This window comes from Podarcis raffonei, chromosome 4, assembly GCF_027172205.1.
Source record: "Podarcis raffonei isolate rPodRaf1 chromosome 4, rPodRaf1.pri, whole genome shotgun sequence".
Taxonomy (NCBI): Eukaryota; Metazoa; Chordata; class Lepidosauria; order Squamata; family Lacertidae; genus Podarcis; species Podarcis raffonei.
The window spans coordinates 14,255,297-14,276,071 of record NC_070605.1 but is presented as its reverse complement, the minus strand read 5'-3'; the positions used below and the strand labels follow the sequence as shown (position 1 = coordinate 14,276,071).

At 43.4% G+C, this 20,775-nt stretch overlaps 1 protein-coding gene across 27 annotated transcripts in view; it reads left to right on the top strand.

The window, feature by feature from the left end:
* DLG2 (discs large MAGUK scaffold protein 2) overlaps nucleotides 1-20,775 on the top strand; it is an 891,570-nt gene that overhangs the window by 569,116 nt on the left and 301,679 nt on the right. For 2 of the 27 annotated variants that reach the window (XM_053385497.1, XM_053385494.1), the window contains exon 1: nucleotides 5,287-5,875. The exons of 22 other annotated variants lie outside the window; for them this stretch is intronic. In XM_053385497.1, the coding sequence (XP_053241472.1) occupies nucleotides 5,546-5,875 (330 nt within the window). In that variant the 5' untranslated portion in view covers nucleotides 5,287-5,545. Of the gene's footprint in view, nucleotides 1-5,284; nucleotides 5,876-20,775 lie in introns of those variants that run through there. 3 more of the 27 variants (XM_053385486.1, XM_053385487.1, XM_053385500.1) reach the window with 3 other exon arrangements.

Sequence of the window (20,775 nt, the reverse complement as noted above, 5' to 3'; positions counted from 1 at the left end):
TGTAGCCGTGGTGATCGGCTGTGATTTTAGAGCAGTTTCAATGGATGAACGACGGTTGTGTTAGCCAATGTAAAAATAAAATAAAAAATTGTACCCCAATTTGATTGACATTTTCTGTCCAATTGAAGTAGGTCAGACTTAAGCTATGAAGCATATTGTGACAGATAGAGGGAAAACATAATACACAGTCGTATATCTAGTTCAAATTAAGGGGAGGAGTTCTAATTCTATTATTATTATTATTATTATTATTATTATTATTATTATTATTATTATTGAATTAAAACCACAAATTGGGTTTTTCTAATGACAGTTGGTGGTTCTGGATATGCATTATGTGATGAATTTTATAGATAGATAGATGATAGGTTGAAAGATCAATGTCAAAGGCCAATGTCAAAGGTGAAGCAGTGTGCCTTCAGCAAAAAATGTAACCCATATAATGGTTACATTCTAGATGTACTTCTGTGGGGAAGGAGTTCCACAACTTAGGGGCTGCCTCAGAGAATGCCCTCTTGGGGCCACCACTACCCTAAGCTTCTGAGGGTGGCAGGACCACACAGTGGGCCCCCTTTCTGAGCTCAACACTTGAAAGGGTCTCTAGAGAAGGAGGTGGTCTTTCAGTGGATGCTAGCAGATACAGTGCTTCTGTTGGTGCCAGTGTTGCACCTGGAGGGAGCTCATTGCAGAGTGTCTTCTTTCTTTCTTTCTTTCTTTCTTTCTTTCTTTCTTTCTTTCTTTGTGGAAATGTGAAGAACTTCTGCTCAAGACTGGAGAAATGAGAAACTGGGAGAAACAAATTGACAGATGTGCTTATTCCAGAGATCACTGCTGCTCTGTTTTCTGCTCCTTCCCTTACATAATTAATATACCGTATTTTTCCGTGTATAAGACTAGGTTCCCCCCCAAAAAAATAATGTCAAAAATTAGGGGACGTCTTATACACGGATACATCTCACCTATTTTCTTAAATCTGAACCCCCCCCCCCCAAAATAGGGGACGTCTTATACATGGGGGCATCTTATAGACGGAAAAATATGGTATATCTAACTGAAAATACCCAGTCAGTTGTCCTGATCTTGAAATAGCTCAGTCAGAAGAGCATGATACTCTTAATCTCCGGATTGTGGATTCGAACCCCATGCAGAACACAGGGTTGGACTAGACAAGCCTTGTGGTCTTGTCCAACTCTGCAGTTCTATGATTCTACTCTACATCGTGGAATAGCCAAAAACTATTGCCAGATAGCAGCCTTTGACTCAGTTCCCAGGACTAGACTCTGGGGCAAGCTTTGGGCCACTATCATCGATAGAAGGCTACTATATTTAATTCAGGTAGTACACTCAGATATGGCCCTTAGAGTCAGGTGCAGCTGGCTAGGGCACTTAACAGACCCCATTAAGACATTTAAGGGTGCCTTTAGGCCCCTTTATTATTTAATTTTTATTTAAATAACCTGGCAACCACTCTCCATAACCTCGGCTTCCACCCTCCGAAGTTAGCAAACCGTAACATCACGGTTCTGCTTTACACAGACGATGTGGTAATGCTATCCAGAACCCCCAAAGGGCTTAGAAGAGCACTGAGAAAATTAGCTGCCTATTGTGAGATGGAATGCCTCAAAATAAATGATCAGAAGACCAAAATTCTTGCTTTTGGGGAAAAACCAAAGCTCAGAAACTGGAAACTTCAAGGCCAAAATTTAGAACAAATATTGCCAGATAATCAGTACAATGGGCAAAAAAAAAGTCTTACACAACCCATCTTCCCTACATTGTACTGCTACCAATCAGGCATGCAAATGGGTTCATGGTTTTTAGCAAATGCTTTTGGTTACATTGCAAATAAGACTCGTAGCACAAGGCACGGTGACTGCGCCAAGGGCGGTCTGTATTGCAATGGTGGCTGGTGGCAGTAATTCATTACTGCATAATAGATGTATTAATGCATTGTTACAGCTATAATGAAGTGTTTCCGTTATTGCACATGACAGTTTTTGTGCTCCTCATGATATTAAGCTATGTAATGAGAGCGTCTAGCAAGGTGGAAAACATGGTTTTAACTCATACGTTGCATTGTTCGTGGCGCTAGAGATTCCTCTTTCATCACAGAGACGGACTGTGTGAAATGAGAAATTAGTTCTTCAGTAGGGTTCACTTGCTGGACACAGAACGGGGGGGGGATGTATCAGTGATGGTTGAAAAGCCTCTAGCACCATAAATAAGATTCACAGAATTGTAGAATTGGAAGGGAACCCAAGGGTCATCTACCTGTATGCAGTGCATAGATGGTTTGTGGTTCATGGACTAGAGGTTTCCCTAACAAAGGTGCCTTTTGAAGACCTTTTCATAGAATTAGAAGCTCCCCAGCTGTTGTCTCCTTCCTTGTTTGAAGGAATCTTTAGGCTACCAGTTAAAATTGTGACTTGCTACAAAGGACCAAGTAGCAAGCAATGTGAAAGATCCCTGGCTCGGACTGTGGAAACCCCATGGTGGACCTGCATTTTGGGGGGCCTGAAGCTTGAGCAGCTATGGGGGCCGCTTTGCAACCAGCAAGGAGGTCTGGGTAACCACTGCCATCTTTTTCAATGGGGTTATTCCACTTTAATAATAATAATAATAATAATAATAATAATAATAATAATAATAATAACTACTACAGTACATCTCAGGTTTTGATTGCTATACTGGATTGTTGCAAATGTCAAAGTCACTGGTGTGAATAAAAAAATCCTATGCTTTATAGTTTTTGAGGTGTTTTTTGGGGGGGTTGATGCATTTTTTTAAGCAAAAAAATTGGGCAATGTGGACTAAAGTCACTTCTGGGGTTCCGAAACCATGATCAATGGATCAGTTCATTATTATGTGGTGGTACTGATACATCCTATGAATGTAGAAGATGACAGGTTCTAAGAATCCGACACAGGAAATAACAGAGGAAGGGTTAGAGTGAAATGTCAGCAGGTGTAAACATGGGGGAATTGTGCTTTTATTTCAGAAACATATACTTAAGCTCACAGTAAGATGTAGGGAACTAAGGACTCGTGCCAACAGTTCAGCTTGTTATCGAGGTTTAATACCTTCTGGTCCTTGACTAGGAAGAAATCTATGTTTAAATATGAGGACTGGATGGTTCTCAGGTCAAGTTTTCCCTTCTCCTATGGCAGGTATGGAGAATCTGTGGCCCTCCAAATGTTGGTAGACTCCAGCTCTGCATCAACCCCAGCCAGCATGGTCAATGGTCAGGGATGATGGGAGTTGTAGTCCAGCTACACCTGCAGGGCTATGAATTCTCATTCTCTGTCCTATGCTAATTATAACTCTCTGCTGGGGTTGTTATCTGCCACACATGTGAGAGCTATTAATCACTGAACCAAACAGAATTCTTCCAGAGACCATTAAGTCAAACATTTTATGCATCTGCATTAAACCCGGCAATAGTGTATTACAAACAAACAGCCTTTAAATGGTTTTTAAAATAAATCTCCATTCTGGATGCAAAAATCAATTAGCTGCTGCTGAAGAATGCAAATTTTAATGGGAAGCTGAGTCATCCCCGGCTTCATCACATTATAGTTCTACAACTCTTTTCCTAGAAAACCACAAGTTCTCTTCTGATAGCCACTACGGCACGCCATGCTTTCTAATACGAGACAGAGCAAAAATCAGGAAGCCACTCAGTTCGAATCTCATCTGTTCTGTGGACTCACTTAGTAGCCTTAAGCACACAATTCTTTCTCAGCCACATTCTTCACATCTGTAATATGGAGGGCAATCATAAGATGTGCTATATGAGGAGCTGGCTTCAAGCACCAGGTCTGTTGGCAGACCAGCTTTGTGTTACAAAGACATCTGCAAATAATAATAATAATAATAATAATAATAATAATAATAATTATTATTATTATTATTATTTATATCCCGCCCTCCCCAGCCGAAGCCGGGCTCAGGGCGGCTAACAACAATAAAATAGTACAACATTCTAAAATCATTTCCTTATAAAATTAATTCAAATCAAATTGATGGCAACCATTGGACTAGAGTTCTGTGAAGATTTCCAAAGGAGGGGGTCAGGCTGTGCCTTGGCCAAAGGCCTGGTGGAACAGCTCTGTCTTGCAGGCCCTGCGGAAAGATGTCAAGTCCCGCAGGGCCCTAGTCTCTTGTGACTGAGCGTTCCACCAGATCGGGGCCACGGCCGAAAAAGCCCTGGCTCTGGTTGAGGCCAGCCTAACCTCTCTGTGGCCCGGGACCTCCAAGGTGTTTTTGTTTGAAGACCGTAAGTTCCTCCGTGGGACATACCAGGAGAGGCGGTCCCGTAGGTACCATGTGACATGAAGGTTGGCAACATCGACCCTGCCATGTGGGGGTCCCTGAGAGCAGTGCCTGAAAACAGGTAGTCAGGTTGTGTATCTGCAGCAGTGACCAGAGGAGGAATGGCCACTGGGAGAAGAAAGGCCATGGTGCATCTGCAGCAGCAAAACCAGACACCTTCATCTGCCCCACTACAGTGGCCAACCAGTTACCTCTGGGAAGGCCACAAGCAGGGCCATCAGGAAGCATTCATTTCACGTTGCAGCAGGAGATGAGTTAAGACAGCTCTTATTGCTAGCTGCTGGAAGCAACTGCATGGACACCCATCCCTGGCTGCGTCAAAGGTGGCAGTGAGACAATTGGCTGGGACCAATTGGCATTTGGCTCCTCCTCATCCCAAATTGCTTGCCAAAGCGATCACTCCATGTGGCTGTTACAGGGCAGTGTGTAAGAGTTGAAAGCCTGGCTTTTGTTCTGCCCTCCCTTTCCTTTTGCATCATGTTTCTTAGAAGGTTGGCCATTACTCTACACTGTAAACCAGACGCGCAGTATCGAAATACAGTAAACAAAACACGACATTGCTTCCCTTTACTACCATCACCACCTGAGCTTCTTATCTCGAAAATCCCAGAGCACACACATTCCTTTCCAGCCAAGCTCAAATCTGCTTTCTTCTGATTGTAAGGATAAGATACATGGTGTGTGTGTGTGTGTTTCTTGATGACCCTTCTGTTTATTACCCTCTGGTTTTTCATAGGCGAGCTGTTCTGTTTCCTTACGGAAGGGTTATTCTGATGACAACTGCGTGCATATCTGCTTTAGAAAAAGGAGGGAAGGCTTTTCTGCTTGGGAAAAGGAGGAGGAGAAACTGAATTGTGTAGCTCCCCTCCCCTGCTTAGGATCCTCCTATGACTTTCTTTTCATCATTCCACAAGGGAGTGGAGGGTCTTGTAGTTTAGCCTTGTAAACCCAGCTGTGTAGAGCATTGATTGCTTCTGCCTGAAGCAGGGATGCTGTCAAGTTGCTCTGCGAGTTGAGTCATCTATTGACAAAGAGCTACTAGCCAGCAGATGATGCTGTGCAGCTCTACTCTCCGGGCTCCCACGATGCTCCGCTTATAGCAGCTGTCAAAGGTACTTGGAGGCTCTGCAGAACAGGACTTTTGCATCTGCTGAGAGAAGAAGAGAGAGGGAGGGTGTGCGTGTGTTGGGAAGAACTTTGACACCGGTGCAACATGAACGCCTATCTTCCGAGGCAGCACAGCTGCTGCAGGGGGTCTGAAGGGGCTGATCTTGCCAGAGGTGTGCCAACACTGCCTAGGGAGGCCCACTGTCCCTGTGGATGGCGGCAGAACTCCCAGGGGGGCTGCTGCCGTCCGCAGGCGTTGCCACTCTCCACTTCCGGACCCCATGGTCCAACCCTGACGCAGCCCAGGACTAAGTGTAGCACGTCGTGGGACAATGTGCAGAAAAGCCCCCCGAAAACCTTAGCTAAGGCAAAAGGGGCAGGAGGGGAATGGTGGACGGATTGCACCTGCCCCCACAGCTGGTACCACCCAGTACAGGTGAGATGCTTTTTTCCCTTAAGTCTCTCCAACTCAAGGGACTCTCGAAGTCCAGGCAGGAAAAGGAAAGGAAAAGTTACACACATTGCCTTTTGGATTATAAAGTTTTCAAGCGAAGGCTGGAGGACTGCTTAGTGAGGTTGCTTTTTTAAAGAAGTGAGGTGCGCTGTTCATTTTTCACAGGCATTGCTCTAAAAGTATGGACAGATTGGAGACCTTGCAATGTTCCTGTGTGATTTTCCTTCTCTTTTAATGTACTAATTTCTTTTGGAGGGGGGTAGGAAGTGTTCCCTTGTCACACATTTGGTGGCTTTGCAGCATTTGACATTTGCATGGAAAAAATGGAGCGTGGTGTCCTTTTAGCACAGTATACTTTTTAAATGATGCATTTACTGAGGAATGGGGATGAATTACATTGCAAAATCTTAGATCTATGTAAAAAGATCGTACAGCCTTCTCCCCATTCACTTTTGTGTGTGTGATTTATATGGGTGGTATCCAACGATAGTCATACATAGAGCAGACCCTGTAAAATAAGTGTACTCAAATTCATTGATTCTGATGAGTCTACTCTGAGTACAACTTACTTGGATATCACCCTATATATGTTTATTTCTCTAATATGTAATTTTGATGTGAAGTTTTGATTACTTTATACCCCATGCACAGTTACTTGGATTCAGTTACGCTAAAGATAAACCGAGAAATGCAAAACTAAATTTGCATTGCTTCTTCCATGACTAGTAATACTGAAAAATATCTATACTTCTCTCTATCTGCTCCACACATACACAAATGCTTGTGTGTGTCCCCTACTACACACACACACACACAATTTCTCTGTCAGTCACTGTAATCTTATTCAGAAACTTCTGCTTCAATATCCTGCCAAATCTTTGTGGTGCCTTTTTAATTACTTGAATTAATATAATGTCATGAGGAGAAGAATAAGGAACCAAAAGCTGAATAAAGTATTATGGTGGTGCACAGTGTAAGAGTCCTTCTAAGCACATAGATGTTTTCTTTGTAGAATGTTTTTTTTTTAATAATAATAAAAAAAATGAATAGAAAAGCAGTATAACACCACATCTCAGTACAGCCGTGTTGGCTTTAGACTGTGCAGTGTGATATATATATATATATTTCCACAAGGAACAAAACACACATCTTAGTTACAACCTAACACTCTCAGGGTATGGGGAAATGAAGCCTAATGTTTGAAAAATTCAGCTTGTCAGTTTCATTTTCTCTGCCTGTAGTGTTACATTTTGGAAGACGGGATAGGTCTCAGTTTCCTGAAAGAGAAAGTGTAAAGGAAATGCACTTTGAATATAACTGAATATTCCAATGTTGTTGTTGTTAGCACTGCTGCTATTGTTAAATATTGATCTGAAATTGAAAACATTATGAAAGGTGCTGTGGGCTGTGCTACACATGCAAGGATGTATTCAGCACCATCAGTTTGCAGAGTGACATTTTAAAAAGGAAAGAAAAGGGCTGGTCTCTGCCCTCAGTAAGTTTACAATCTAGAGATCGCTAGCAGGGGAAGGCTGCTTTCAAAGAAGTACTCTGGTGGCAAAGGCCACAGCCACACCATATGCTTACGAACTCTTAGACTACGTTAACAGTTATTGACACACACACCCCAAGAATCTGGGTGCTATTGATTGGTAAGTGTGCTGAGTGGTCTCTTAAACAGCTCCCAGAACCCCTAACCATCTAAAGTTCCCAGGATCCTTTGCTCCTCAATAGCATATTACTCGTTTTGATTTGTGTAAGAAGGTGTTAAGCTGTCATGATTTCTATCTGGGTGTTTAAAGGTTTCTAATAGTCCTGTTTCCCAACTAGCACACAGTCAAAAATGCCCACTACTGTTAGCTTTAAAATCTATCAGTGTATTCCCTAGTATTTGGAATTGGAAGCAGAAAAGGATGTTAGATGCCTTTATTACTTTCCCATTAAATGGAGCATATTAGACCCCAAAGCATCTTTGTACTGAGGATAAAACTAAGCAATGCTGTTATAAAAGTCTGTAGCAATAATTAAAAAGGTGTTCTTTTAGTGCAATCTCTGAGTCGGGTTTTCCTTTTGCCTCCCTCCCACCGACCTCCATCTGTTCCCATACCTCCATCATTGGAGGCAGTAAGCTGGTGAGCACAAGTTGGCCAAGTGCCTGTTGCCCTCAGGTCCTCCTCCTGGGCTCTCCATAGGCACCAGGTTGGCCACTGTGAGAACAGGGATGCAGGACAAGATCTTCTTGTCCTTGCCTTCCTATGAACATGTTCTTGTTCAAGACCTTTCCAGAGATGAAAAGCAAATACAGTGTTCTGTGGGCTTCTGCCTTCAGCAGCTGCTTGCTCTTCTCAGTATTGCTTCTCAGTGTTGCTTCTCAGTGTTGCTCTGTGTCCTCCTTTTATGTCTGTTGGGTTGGGGGAGCCATGCCAGCTGCCACTTCACACCTGCACTTTCAAGCGCTTGAGCCCTTCTGTCTCTCCTGGATCAGAAGGACAATTAATGTTAGTTTGCAACCTTGCCATTGCAGTTCTTCCAGCCTGAATGTCACAAAGAGGTGCCGGAAACTGCTGGACCATGTAGAAATGTGCAGCGGCTCCAGCAAATGGATAACAGTGCCATTTCAGTTTAAATACCCTATATTTGGAATCAGCCGCAGAACTAGCTTGCGGGAAGCAGGGGGATTATATTTAGTATTATATGATATAGTATATGATTACTACAGGGTGCAACCTTGGCTTTGTCTGTGCCTTGAGTAAGTCTTGGGAAAGCAAAGAGGCAAAGTGTATTTCAGGAGGCAAGGGTGAACATGTAAAAGGACTTCTCCTTCAAGCGACTCCAAAGGATGAGCAAACGGGGAATAAATGGGGAGGGGTGACAAGTTACTTGCCTTCAAGCCACTCATCTCCCTTTCCCAATTTAGCAGCACGGGAAGCTGTCTTATACCAAGACAGATGACTGACACACACACATACACCCCACTCCATGTTGTCTAGAGCGATTGGCTGCAGATTCCCAGGGTTTCAGACAGGTACATTCCCCAGCCCACCCAGAGATGCCAGGGATTGGACAGATACTCTACCTTCTGAGCTATGGCCTATCGCCCTCTTCCAGGTTCACCTATGTAGAATAGGTGCCAGGACTTTGGCAGCATATCATCATGGGCAGGTTTCCAGGGCCCATGTTTTGGTGGTGGGCCCTAAGAATGCCCTTGCTTGCATGTTGCTAACGCAAACTCCATTTTGGTGAGATGGAGATTGGTAGAGATGAAGGAGAGATTTATTCCATTCTCATTTTAATGTGAACCTACCAAATTTGCACCTCCCAAACTGATGCACGAATTGAAGCGTCGCTCTCTCATTCTGACCAAAGAATGGATACCAACACACATACATTAGCAAAAAGGAAAAAAGGGAAGTGTGTGTGCATTCACGAGAACGCTAAAAACATTCAGAGACATTTTGTCCTAATGTACAGGTGTTTGTCCACAGTTTCACTCGGCATATGCCTCTTTTCAGGCAATCTGAATGCCTTTTTCATGAGAAATGCATATGAAAATGCGTACAGATTTTCACGCAGAAAAATCGCTTAACCCATGGGGAGATTGGTTGAATAATAATAATAATAATAATAATAATAATAATAATAATAATTTATTATTTATACCCCGCCCATCTGGCTGGGCTTCCCCAGCCACTCTGGGCGGCTTCCAAAAAAATATTAAAATACTATAATACATCAAACATGTATTATTGAATTGAATTTAAAGTTGGAAAAAAGAGAAACCAAAATTGACAGGTCCATCGATCTGTGCTCGTAACTTCCTTTTCACATGTGGATGGATCTTCCTGGCTCTGAAGCCAATCTCTCTCTCTCTCTCCCCCCCCCCCAGACACACAGACACACCCTCATTTTCTTAACCCTGATGCTCAGTGCAACAAACACACTCTATGGCTTCCTTTGCACCCAGAGACCTTGGGCGCATCCAGTAGATTCTTCTTAGGCTCCTGTGTTGATATTCTGTTTTGGAGTATCATGTTTCTGCTTGCTGTATACTTGGATAATAGGTAATTCAGTAAGACAGCAAAGACAGCTGAGAAATGGCCATTAGAGTCCTACTTACAGAGTCCATGAAAGCACTTAGCTGCTGGATAAATCTGTCTTAGCAACCACCGCCACAAAACTCACATCATGCGTTATGCTACAGTCCTAGAGACCTGGTGAGTCCCCTTCCCATACCTCTTTCCTCTTATTAATCTGCATTAATTTTGGCTGCTTTTTGCACCGGCTACAGCTTCTAGACTAAGTCCAAGGGAAGCGCGACATAGAGCATGTTTCAATAATCCACTCTTGCGGTTACCAATGCCAGGACACTTTTGACACCTGAGTGCTGACGATGATAAATAGCAGTTCTCGACATCTACAATGACAAATAGTTCTTAACACCTACTCAGTTCTAGAACAATTGCATTTCCATTCCAAACCATTTTACAGCAATTCTTGAGGTGGGGTGGGGGGGGGTTTAACTGTGTGTTTGCTTATGCAAGTTTGTTTCAAAACCCTGACATCTCCATGAAAGCTTCATTTAGGTGCCACCATAAGGGAGAAGAGGCTGGACCTGATTTTCAGGAATTTCATAGAGGAGTTTCTGGATTTTTTATTCAAAATGATTGTTAGAATTTAGGTGGAGAACATTTTTGGCGTAAAACAAAAGACCTCAGAGGGCCATAGCAGATGAAGATGCCTCCACCTAGAATTAAAGCCTATTGTTTTAATTGCTGCTGTCCCCAAATGGCCATGGGATTTAACATTCTCTGTGTTTTAACTGTCTCCTCTAGGACATATTGGAGGCTGATTCCATTTATGCGGTCCCCTCCCTGAAAGGTCTGTCCTTGTGAAAGAAAGTGATTGCCCTATGTGTTGATAGTGGAGGACCAAAGCTCAGTGGAAAACACCTGCTTTGCATGCAGGTTCAATTTCTAAAGCAGAGGCGCCAACTTGAATGAAATATTGTGGGGGCCCAGGTAAGCCCCACCCCACATAATCGATCCCATGATGCAGTTCACACACAACATTTGAATGGGAATGCCCATCAACTTTGGGGGGGTCCCAACCCCCTCAATTGATTGTTGTTAGCCGCCCTGAGCCCGGCTTCGGCTGGGGAGGGCGGGATATAAATAAAATTTATTATTATTATTATTATTAATTATTTTATTGTGGGGGCTGAAGCCCCCACAGCCCCTAGAAGCTGGCTCCTATGTTCTAAAGCAGGCATGGCCAAACTTGGCCCTCCAGCTGTTTTGGGACTACAACTCCCATCATCCCTAGCTAACAGGACCAGTGGTCAGGGATGATGGGAACTGTAGTCCCAAAACAGCTGGAGGGCCAAGTTTGGCCATGCCTGTTGTAAAGCATATCTCCATGCAGGACTTCCAGGTTGTAAGTTGCCACTTAAGAGGCCCATCAATCGCCTCAACCACATATTTGAAGTTTCAGAGTGCCATCGAGTTCTTGACTGCTGATAATATCAACCAGCTGCTGCGCTATTCAGACAGAGGAGGAACTGAATCAGCTGGTTTTTTTTCTTTCCTGTACAGATTTCTGCCTATTCAGAGTTGATTAATGCTATTGTTTCCCCTTCTCTACTTGGATCTGTATCTCTATTCATCTCTGGATAGCCATGCTACTACATCCCTTTCATGTTTAGGTATCTCCAGGGCCATTTCTACCATTAGGCAGAGTGAGGCAGCTGCCGCCAGCAACAGATTTTGGGTGTCATGAAAATGCAGCAAATAGTTATTATTTCTTTTTATGACCATGATGTCAAGAGAAGTGAAAGGTGTTTGTGGGATATTTTACCTCTGATGCACAAATAACTTGTGCTAGAGATGTGATCTGGTAAATATCTGCACCCAGTTGTTCCTTTAGAATGATTCTTTGAAGCAAGACCACAAGGACTTGACTCCTTATTGGTTGGCAGAGGTGGAATTTTATATGCAGGAAAGTGGGGATTAGCTTCTACACCCTTCTGCAAATTAATTGAAACAAAGCATGTTTTCTATGCCACATCAATCAGTCTGCCAAGCACCCACAAAAGAAGATGTTTTGGGGGTGCTTCAGTTATTATGGTGTCGGAAGCCTGCAGCCAATAGAAGGAATGATGTGCTCGCCACAATATATTGAGGTTCTACAAAAGAGAGTTATTCCAGAGTTGGAAAAGAGGTATCCTGATGGTACGGGGATATTGCAGCAGGACCTAGTCCCTTGACACATTGAAAGTGGTGAAGAAATTCATGACAGAGCAGCAAATACAGGTTCTTGATTGGCCAGGGAATTCCCCAGACGTAAATCTCATTGAGAATTTGTGGGCTATATGCAAAAGTTGCCTCCGTGCTGTAGACTGTACAACTATGGAGAAGCTCATTCAGGCACTGATTAAACTCACATATATGTACATTAGTAACAGATATGACTTCCTCTATTTTTAAGTAGCATTTGAACACGGTTTCGCATGGAGTCTACTAGTTTTGAACAGTCACTGTTGATTTTCGGATCCCTGTACCACACTTGAATTAGCACCTGAATGAGCTTCCCCATAGTCATACAGTCTACAGCACGGAGGCGACTTTTGCATATACTGTCTATTAAAAAATGGCATGATAAAATATGGGATTATGCCTTGATGGCAAAATCAGTGTACATTATTAGATCTAGAGAGCAAAATCAAAGCTAGGACTCTCTTTTTTTGTCCAGATGGAGGGTTTTGTTTTGCTTTGTTTACTAAACATTGTAGGAGATATTGATTGTTTCCCAATAAATCTCAGGAGTGCACAGTGTTTTGAAAAGAGAAAGAAAAATGAGAGAGAGAAACAAGAATCAGAGAGATTTGAGTTGTGCAATTGTATGCCTACAGAATGTTGATATGAATTAGCTTGCATCACTCTTCCAACTTCCTCCTTCAGCTCTATGTACTTTTCAGCCACAATCACAGCCTCGTGACCATGGGGAGGGGGTGACTCATAGGCTTCATGGTGCCGGGGGAAGACCTCAAGAGTGCCACATTGGTGACCAGTGAATCAGAATGTGAGGGTCTTGATAAGTAACTTTGAACTGGGTCTGAAGTGGACAACCAGGTGTTCAGCAGATGGTCAGTTGCATGCCTAAACTGTTTCCCCACAGCCTGTGTGAGCACACACTGTGATGTTCTGAACTGACTTTTTAAATTGGCTGGCATTTCCAGTTATTGCTCCACCATATGCCATCCCTGATCTGCTCCTGGCTATAGCCATGCAGGCTAAATTCTGTCAGATACTCAGTCAGCAGCTACGGAGAACAGCCTTCTTGCTAGGTGGTAGTATTGAAATAGGACAAGCATTTGTGAATCATTGTTATTTTTCTTAATCCTCCAAGACCTTTCCACCCAACATGCTTTCCAAGGCTGGTATTCAAGTAATTCATCCCATCATCTCAAGGAGTTCCACTTGTGCAACAAGACTTCCTTCCATCTCCTCTCCCCATGCATGACCTGCACCCTCCCCAAAACTGTTCTGGAGGGTTGGGGGACCCTTAGAAAAAGATTTAGGGGGAGAGAAGGGGAAGTCCCATTTTACAAGCAGAAATCCTTGTGTTCATGGGATGCTTACTTAGTGCCATATTGGATACAACTCCAAGAAAATATCCTATATGGTAATATAAGACTGCCAGTGACTACTGGTATGATGGCTATATGCTAAGTTCAGAATAAGAGGTGGTATGTTTCAGAATGTCAGTTGCTAGGGATCACACTCTGCCTCCAAATCCTGATATTACTGCCTCTGAGTTTTACTCCTCCAGATGAAGCTCTTCTCCCCCCCAATCACCCAATGATTTCCTTAACCTTACCCTCTAATACAATCCCCTTCTGCCGCAAGGCTCTGGCAGCTTGTAGTGAGTCATTCTGGCTGAGCGATGGAATACATTGTCACCTAGAAGAGCCGTGAACTTTAAAAGGCCAGCGTGTCATTCTGTAGTTGCATGTTCCTGCATGTCTTTGAAGCAGGAGAAGTTACAAGGTAGTCTTCCACAGGGTCCAAGGAAGTTGAGAGAGCAAAGTTTGTAGGCCTAGCGATGGACTCTCCACCCACAAGTGGAGTCCTATGATCCAAAAGCAGAGGACAAATGTTGACTTTTCATAAAGGATTTTGCAAGAACATAATATACACATTTCATCTGATGCATTAATACAACTATTAATTGTACCTCTCAGCTCGATCAGGGCAACTATTGTTGAGAACTCAGAGAACATGGCATTTACAGTAAACCTATATTCATTCAAGGCAGAGCAGACTGAAACCTTTTCTTTCTTTCTTTTTTTGCACTGACCTTCCATTGCCTTGGGATGTGAATTGTATTGTTGCTTAGGAGAAGAGAACTGCATTGTGACTGACAAAGCTGCAAGCTGCAGCATCTTAAATTGAAACTGGTGTGATACAAGCCCATGAAAAATGCATCTTTAATGGAAAAGGCAGCTGACCTTTAACTGTTGGAGAGCTTGTGGAAGTTGTTAAAGTGAAGTTGGCTTTGAAGTGGGCTAAATCTGTCATGAGGATATAAGCATTCTCCTCGGAGCATGCTCCTCTGACTTGATAGCATGGTTTAGATTTCCAACAAGCTGCCTAAGCATTAACACATCCTGGCAAATCCACTGTATCAAATGGAAGTAACCTAATTCTGGGGATGGGTTGAGCACTATCCCCTGCTAAATTATACACCGCCCCAATTCTTCTCTGGCTTTTGCATGCCAAGAGTCCCAGGTATAGTCCCTGGCATCAGCAAGAACAATTTCACTGGGACGCAAAAGTGGTCAAGTGAATGTATGAATTTCTCAAGGGTCAGCCAGACACTGAAGCCTAGAGTTGTAGCTTGGTGGAGCCAAGCTTGGTGTACACAGTCCTGATCTAGATGGACCAGTGGTCTGAAATGGACTTAAATTAGCTTCTTGTGTTCCTGCCTGCTTGCAGTGTTTGCTTCCTTCCTGGCTCAGCTACCAGTTTGCTTGTACAGAGAGCCTTGAATGCCTGCATATTAGTTACAGTGAGCTCACTCTTCTGATTCCTTTAGAAGGAGCCTTGAGGATGTGGGCAAGACACTGCAAATGAAGACAGATGCAGGGAGAGCATACAGTTTCTGTAAATGAACAGGGGGTGGTGATTTTTCTTCTCTTTGTCAGTCAGGTGAAAGGTTTTTGTTTTTTTAGGGTTTCTGTAAAATGTGCGATCTATCAATCTGACCCATATACCACCCATATATTTTGTGTTCTGCCAAATATTGAACATTCCACCTTCACCCCCATTATCATAATCTTAGGCAGGCAAAAATGAATCTAATTGAGTGCCCAGTGGGCTGTGATGCTCAGGATTTTGCAAGCTAATATTTGGGAAACAGTATGCTGTGCTTTCAAAAAAATAAATGATGTTAATACTACCCAGATTTGCAGCACAATCTTCCTTTCAGATTTGCTGTTTTGTCTTGCACCCTTCAAAATGTACAGACATCCATGTGGATAATGATATTGTATGTCATTTAGTCACTAGGTGACGCTAGACTTAGTTGTGTCTTGGTGGAGCATGTGATTTGCTATTTGGGAACATAGGATGCTACCCTTTGTCTATCTAGCTCAATATTGTCTTCTCTGACTGACAGTGGCTCTCCAGGATTTCAGGCCCTGAACTCTCCCATCCATACCTGGAGATGCTGAGGATTGAATTTGGGACCTTCTACAACCCTTCCCTTTATATAAAGCTTCTTCTTCTGCTTCCTGACTGCTGTGTCCTCCAAACTTTCCATGACAGCATCTTTGACTCATTTCAGTTATATCCCTTGGCTATCACAGCAGTTTTGCAGGAACTTTTTGATATACAAAAAGCTCTTTCAGTTTACAAATAATACTATCACTAATGAAACTCCTAGGACAGTTTGGAAGAATTTAATTGGTCTATATGGCCATAGCCACACCATATGGTTTCTTTAGTGATGACTTCAGGTTAAGTCCCCCCTCGTGCCTGAGGGCATAACACAACTCCAAAGTGGGGCAAGCTGTTATTTAATTACCCACATTGGGGTTACCTTCCGCTTTCCTCTAAAGCATCTGTTACGGGCTGTCATCAGGGATCAGGACCCCGTGAATATAAATGACGAGATTATTGAGCTGTTCTCCCATGCAATGAAGCACTGCAAAATTCTTTCTTTCTTGACTACCCCTTCTGCCAGGTAGCTTGAAGGGGACTTATCCAGCGTTAGAATGACAACCCCTGTAAACTCAATCAAGCACAGAGAAAACATTGAACCAAATGTCATCCAGGGGACTTCATGGCTGGTGGAGCTCTGGACTTCAGGTCTCCCTTGTCAAAGTCCAATGCTCTTCAAATCTAGAAGCTGAGCATAGGTGGACTCTCTGTGGAACTACTGTGATACAGAATGAAGTAAAAATGTGAGAGCTGTTACTGCAGAGAAAGGATAGCGAAGGGTAACATTATATTTCCAGGGCTGAGCAAAAATGGCTTCCATGCTATTTGTGGGTATCAAAATGCAGGGAAGGGCTTTTGCTGAATATTCTTGGGTATTGTGCATAGTTAAACTATGGCATTCGCTCCCACAGGAAGTGGTGATGGCCATCAACTTGGATGGCTTTAAAAGAACATTATACAAATTCATAGAGGAAAAGGTTATCGATGGCTACTAGCCATGATGGCTGTGCTCTGTGTGTGCCCTCAGTTCACACTCTGTGTGCACAGGTAACATAGATAGTTCTTTGCAGCCCAAAGAGTTTACAGGTTAAAGTGGACAGGAGAAACATTGGAGCAGTGGTGGGGAAACCTGTGTCCCTCCAGTTGTGTTAGACTTCAGCTCCCATCAGCCCTAGTCAAGATGGCCAGTAGTCAAGGACAATGGGACTTGGAGTCCAAGAACGTATGCCTGGCCATGGGTTCCCCAACCCTGCAGTAATGGAGCAGATTTTATGGCTTTTAAGACATAGTGCGTGGCATTCAGCTGAAGTTTTCTTAGAGTAGACCTACTGAAATTAATGAATCTTTGCCATGTTCATTACTTTCAGTGGGTCTGCTCCCAGTAAAACTTAGTTGATACCACCCCTTGAGTGCCATTGATGTTTATATTTGTCTGGGATAGAAATAGCCCTTTTTGGAATCTTCCCTTATATCTCATTTTTCTTAGGGAGGTTCCTCTCAACAGCTGGCTTCCTGGATGGGCAGTGCCCTCTTCAGGTATTCAGAATGGACCACAGCAGTGACCACATTAGATCTGCCCCCATCGTTGTTCTGGTCCACCCTCTGGAACCATCTGGTTCCTGTACAGCTGGAGATGCCCCGCATCTCATTTTCCAGGGTTTTAAAATGCACATACAAATCAAAATAATAAATAGACACATGGAGATGCCGGGGTTTGAACCTCTTGCATAAAAAGCTGGTGCTCTATCAATGAGCTACAGCTCCCCCCCAAACGAACGCAGAACACGAACGGATGAGGAGTAGGCAGCTTTGCTCTAGTTTCAAGTCTTTCCCTGCAGAGAAAAACGCAACAAGAGTGGGTACAGTAAGATTATCCCACAGTGAAACATCTGTCTCTCTCCCCCAACCCTCCTTATCCGTCAAAAAGAAGAGCTTCTGATTAACATTTTATTTGCGAGATAGCAATCTGATAGCACATCTAATTAGGAAATTTACATAACACATCCTGAATTCCCTTTGCCCGCGCATCTGTGGCACTACTTCATCTGAAGTACTTCTTTCGGAATGCCGAAGTCGTGCGTTCCTGAGGGTCCTGGCTGTCTTTTCCTGCTGAGAACCCTCTCCTCCTCCCTTAAAAAGAATGAAACAGGAACTTCCCATCTTTCAGCACAGGTAAGGGATGTTGGATGAATGTTGGAGTATGGTGATGATAAAGGGGAGTATTTAAAAGTCAGGGGTCTCTCCCTGTCCTTGCACCTCTTTGAAATAAAAGGCTAGTTACAGTGAGGTTTATAAAATGATTGTTGTCAGAATGGAAGTTTGGCCAAGAACGGATTAATAAAGCCAGTGGGTACTGCTAGTGACTGCCTTAATAGTTCCGGCAGAATTGCCTAGAACCTTCATTTTTGTTAGGGAGGTTCATCTCCGTAACTGATCTCCTGGATGGTTGGAGCATTCAGAATGGACCATGGGGTGAGCATGCAAGCTCTGCCCCTGTTCTTGTTCCTTTGAAAATGGTACATCAGGGCATGTCCCACATATATTAGGTTCTGTAACAAGCAGGGAGCCACTAAGAGTCAAAGTTGCTCCCCTCTTTTCAAGCTCATTCTCTGTGAGTTGGAAGATGATTGGAACTTCAATTGGAGGAGAAAGGGAAAAGCTGTTGCACTCAATGATTCCTGCATTGCAGGGGGTTGAAGTATGTGACCCTTGTGGTCTTTTCCAACTCTATGATTCTTTGAATATATCCCTGCATCCTTCCCACGTGTGGAAGCACACGTCCTGAACACCTGAAGAGGGCTAATGAGAAACTTGAAAGGGGGATGCCCCACTAGCTAAAAGAGGTGTGATCTCGGTGCCTTCAAATGGTGAGAAACTGCATTTTGGGGCAGACAGATATGGAAGAGAGCTGAAGGTGGGCTCCATAAGCGTCTTAAGGTGCTGGCAGGCTCCACAGAGATCTGGCACAGGAGCGATGGACTCTGGTATTTAAGAATGTGACATTTATATTGCTAAATAAATGCAAGTATGCAAAATTTTCTAATAAGGATTCAGTGACCTCCTTCCAAAGGAAGGTGCGGCAGGATTAGCATTCTATCCCTGGAACTTCTGGCCACTTGGAAGAAGTAGAATGAGCATGACATTGTAATTGGTAGGGAGAAATGAATTTTCTCCCCACCTCCTACGCACATGCTAGAACTCAGGGTCACTCAATGGAATTGATTATGGCAGCAGTTTCAGGAGAGATAAAAAGAAGCTCTTCTTTTGGATTTGCATATCCTTTGGGGTAGATCTTGTCGAATCAATTCTTCTTTTTTAGGTGTTCCGCTTTCATGCTGTTGTGGAAATTATAAGAGAAAGTTGTTGATTATCTAAGCGGATAAAGTTGGTTATCCTTAGAAGTGGATAAGGAATGGAAAGATATGCAAAAGAGAACAGAAGGTAGCAATGGGTCCAGCGTAAGAGCAGAAGTACTGGAGAATTTTGATGTCCATTTTCTGAAGCAAACTGCCTAATCCACACTTTATGAACTAACATACGGATGGCCCAATGGACTGGCTCAGTATAAGCTAATATTGTCTACAGTGACTGCCAGCAACTTTCCAATGTTTTGGGTGAGGAACATACCTAACCCTATCTGGAGCTGCTGGGGATTGAACCTTGGATCTTCTGTATGCAAAGCAGGTCCTCTACCACTGAGCTGTGGTCCTTCCCCATTCCAGGATACGCCCATACCTCCAAGGAGGCAATGGTCTTGATGGAAGCTGGACATAATTATTGAAGGGAGGTGTGACCTCCTTAACCCTGAATTAAGGCAATGGCACATAAGTCGGTTATTTATGGAGTGCATTCGAGGCCACAAGTGGAACGTCCTATCAGGCTGCAGCTCACTAGTGTATTATGGGTATATCTGTCCTGCCCTCAGTTTGGGGATTAGGTGTTCTAGCTTCAGTGCTCCCAAATTCCAGTGGTCCAGAAATTCAGCACAGTGGAGCTTTTGAGCTCAGACAAAAAACAGTCCATCCTTTATGTAGTAATTGTGTTTGCTGCCACTGCACTGGCATTTCCTGTGCTAAAAGTGGGAATGATGGACAGGCATTCCTAGACACTTGGGTAATCAGACCAGGGAACAGTTATGGCCAGTTGGAGCTCCCTGGAAGTTTCTCCAAGCTTTTGAAAACACACACATCCCTACGCAATTTCTGCCTACTACAAAAAATTGCTTGTTCAAAGACCCTATTGTGATGTGCATCTTTTCAACAAATGGAGGCAGGGAAGCATAGCAGCGACCAGAGGAGGAATGATCTCTGGGAAAAGTGCAGAGAAAAGAAATGTCATGGTGCATCTGCAGCAGCACAACTGGATGCCTTCACCTGCCCCAGCTGCAACAAAACAGGTCTCTCCTTTATCAGCCTCTACAGCCGCAGCAGGCATGGTAATTCCCCAGCGATTTGACCTCGCCCCAAAGGTGCACTCTTCCATTATCTCCTAAGATGAATGGATGCCAACAGCAGTGTCCGCCATTTGCAAATGTATAATGGTGGGTTCTTGTGAGTTTGCAAAGCTGCCTCTCTGGAATGGCTTGTTGTTAATGTACACCATCATCTTGGGTCCTGTATGATAGATTTTGTTTGCAAAAACTCTTACTGTATCATCCTAGAGATGTCTTCAAAGAGCCCTCTTTCAGATTTTCCCCGTGCTGCCTATGTTTTTTGTTGGGAGTTTTTCCCGTCTTGTTAGTAAATATTTTATGGCACCATCTGCTAAATAATGCATTCTAAACTCCTTGTTAAATGGGTTTTGCTCAATCTCGCTATAGTAATTCTGTTAAACTACAGAGCTCCACTTATCACTGTGCATCCAGCTACAGTTGAAATCTGCAATGTTCATACAATCGGGATCTTTCTTTAGAAATAAGAAATGGCCAGTTTGCTTCTCATTTATAATGCAGAGTCCACTCAACATATTGAGAAGCTTCTGTTGGGAGGAATGCCATTTCCCCAGCAATATTTTGTTGCTTGGGAAATGCAGATATAGTCTCTTTCCTTTCCTGGTGGTGCATCCATTGCTGTTTTGCTTGGAGCCTGGAATGTGGTTGCCCAAGTGTGGTCACAAGCACACAGTGGTTATGGGGTGAAGGATCAGGGCTGTGGACACAAAAGC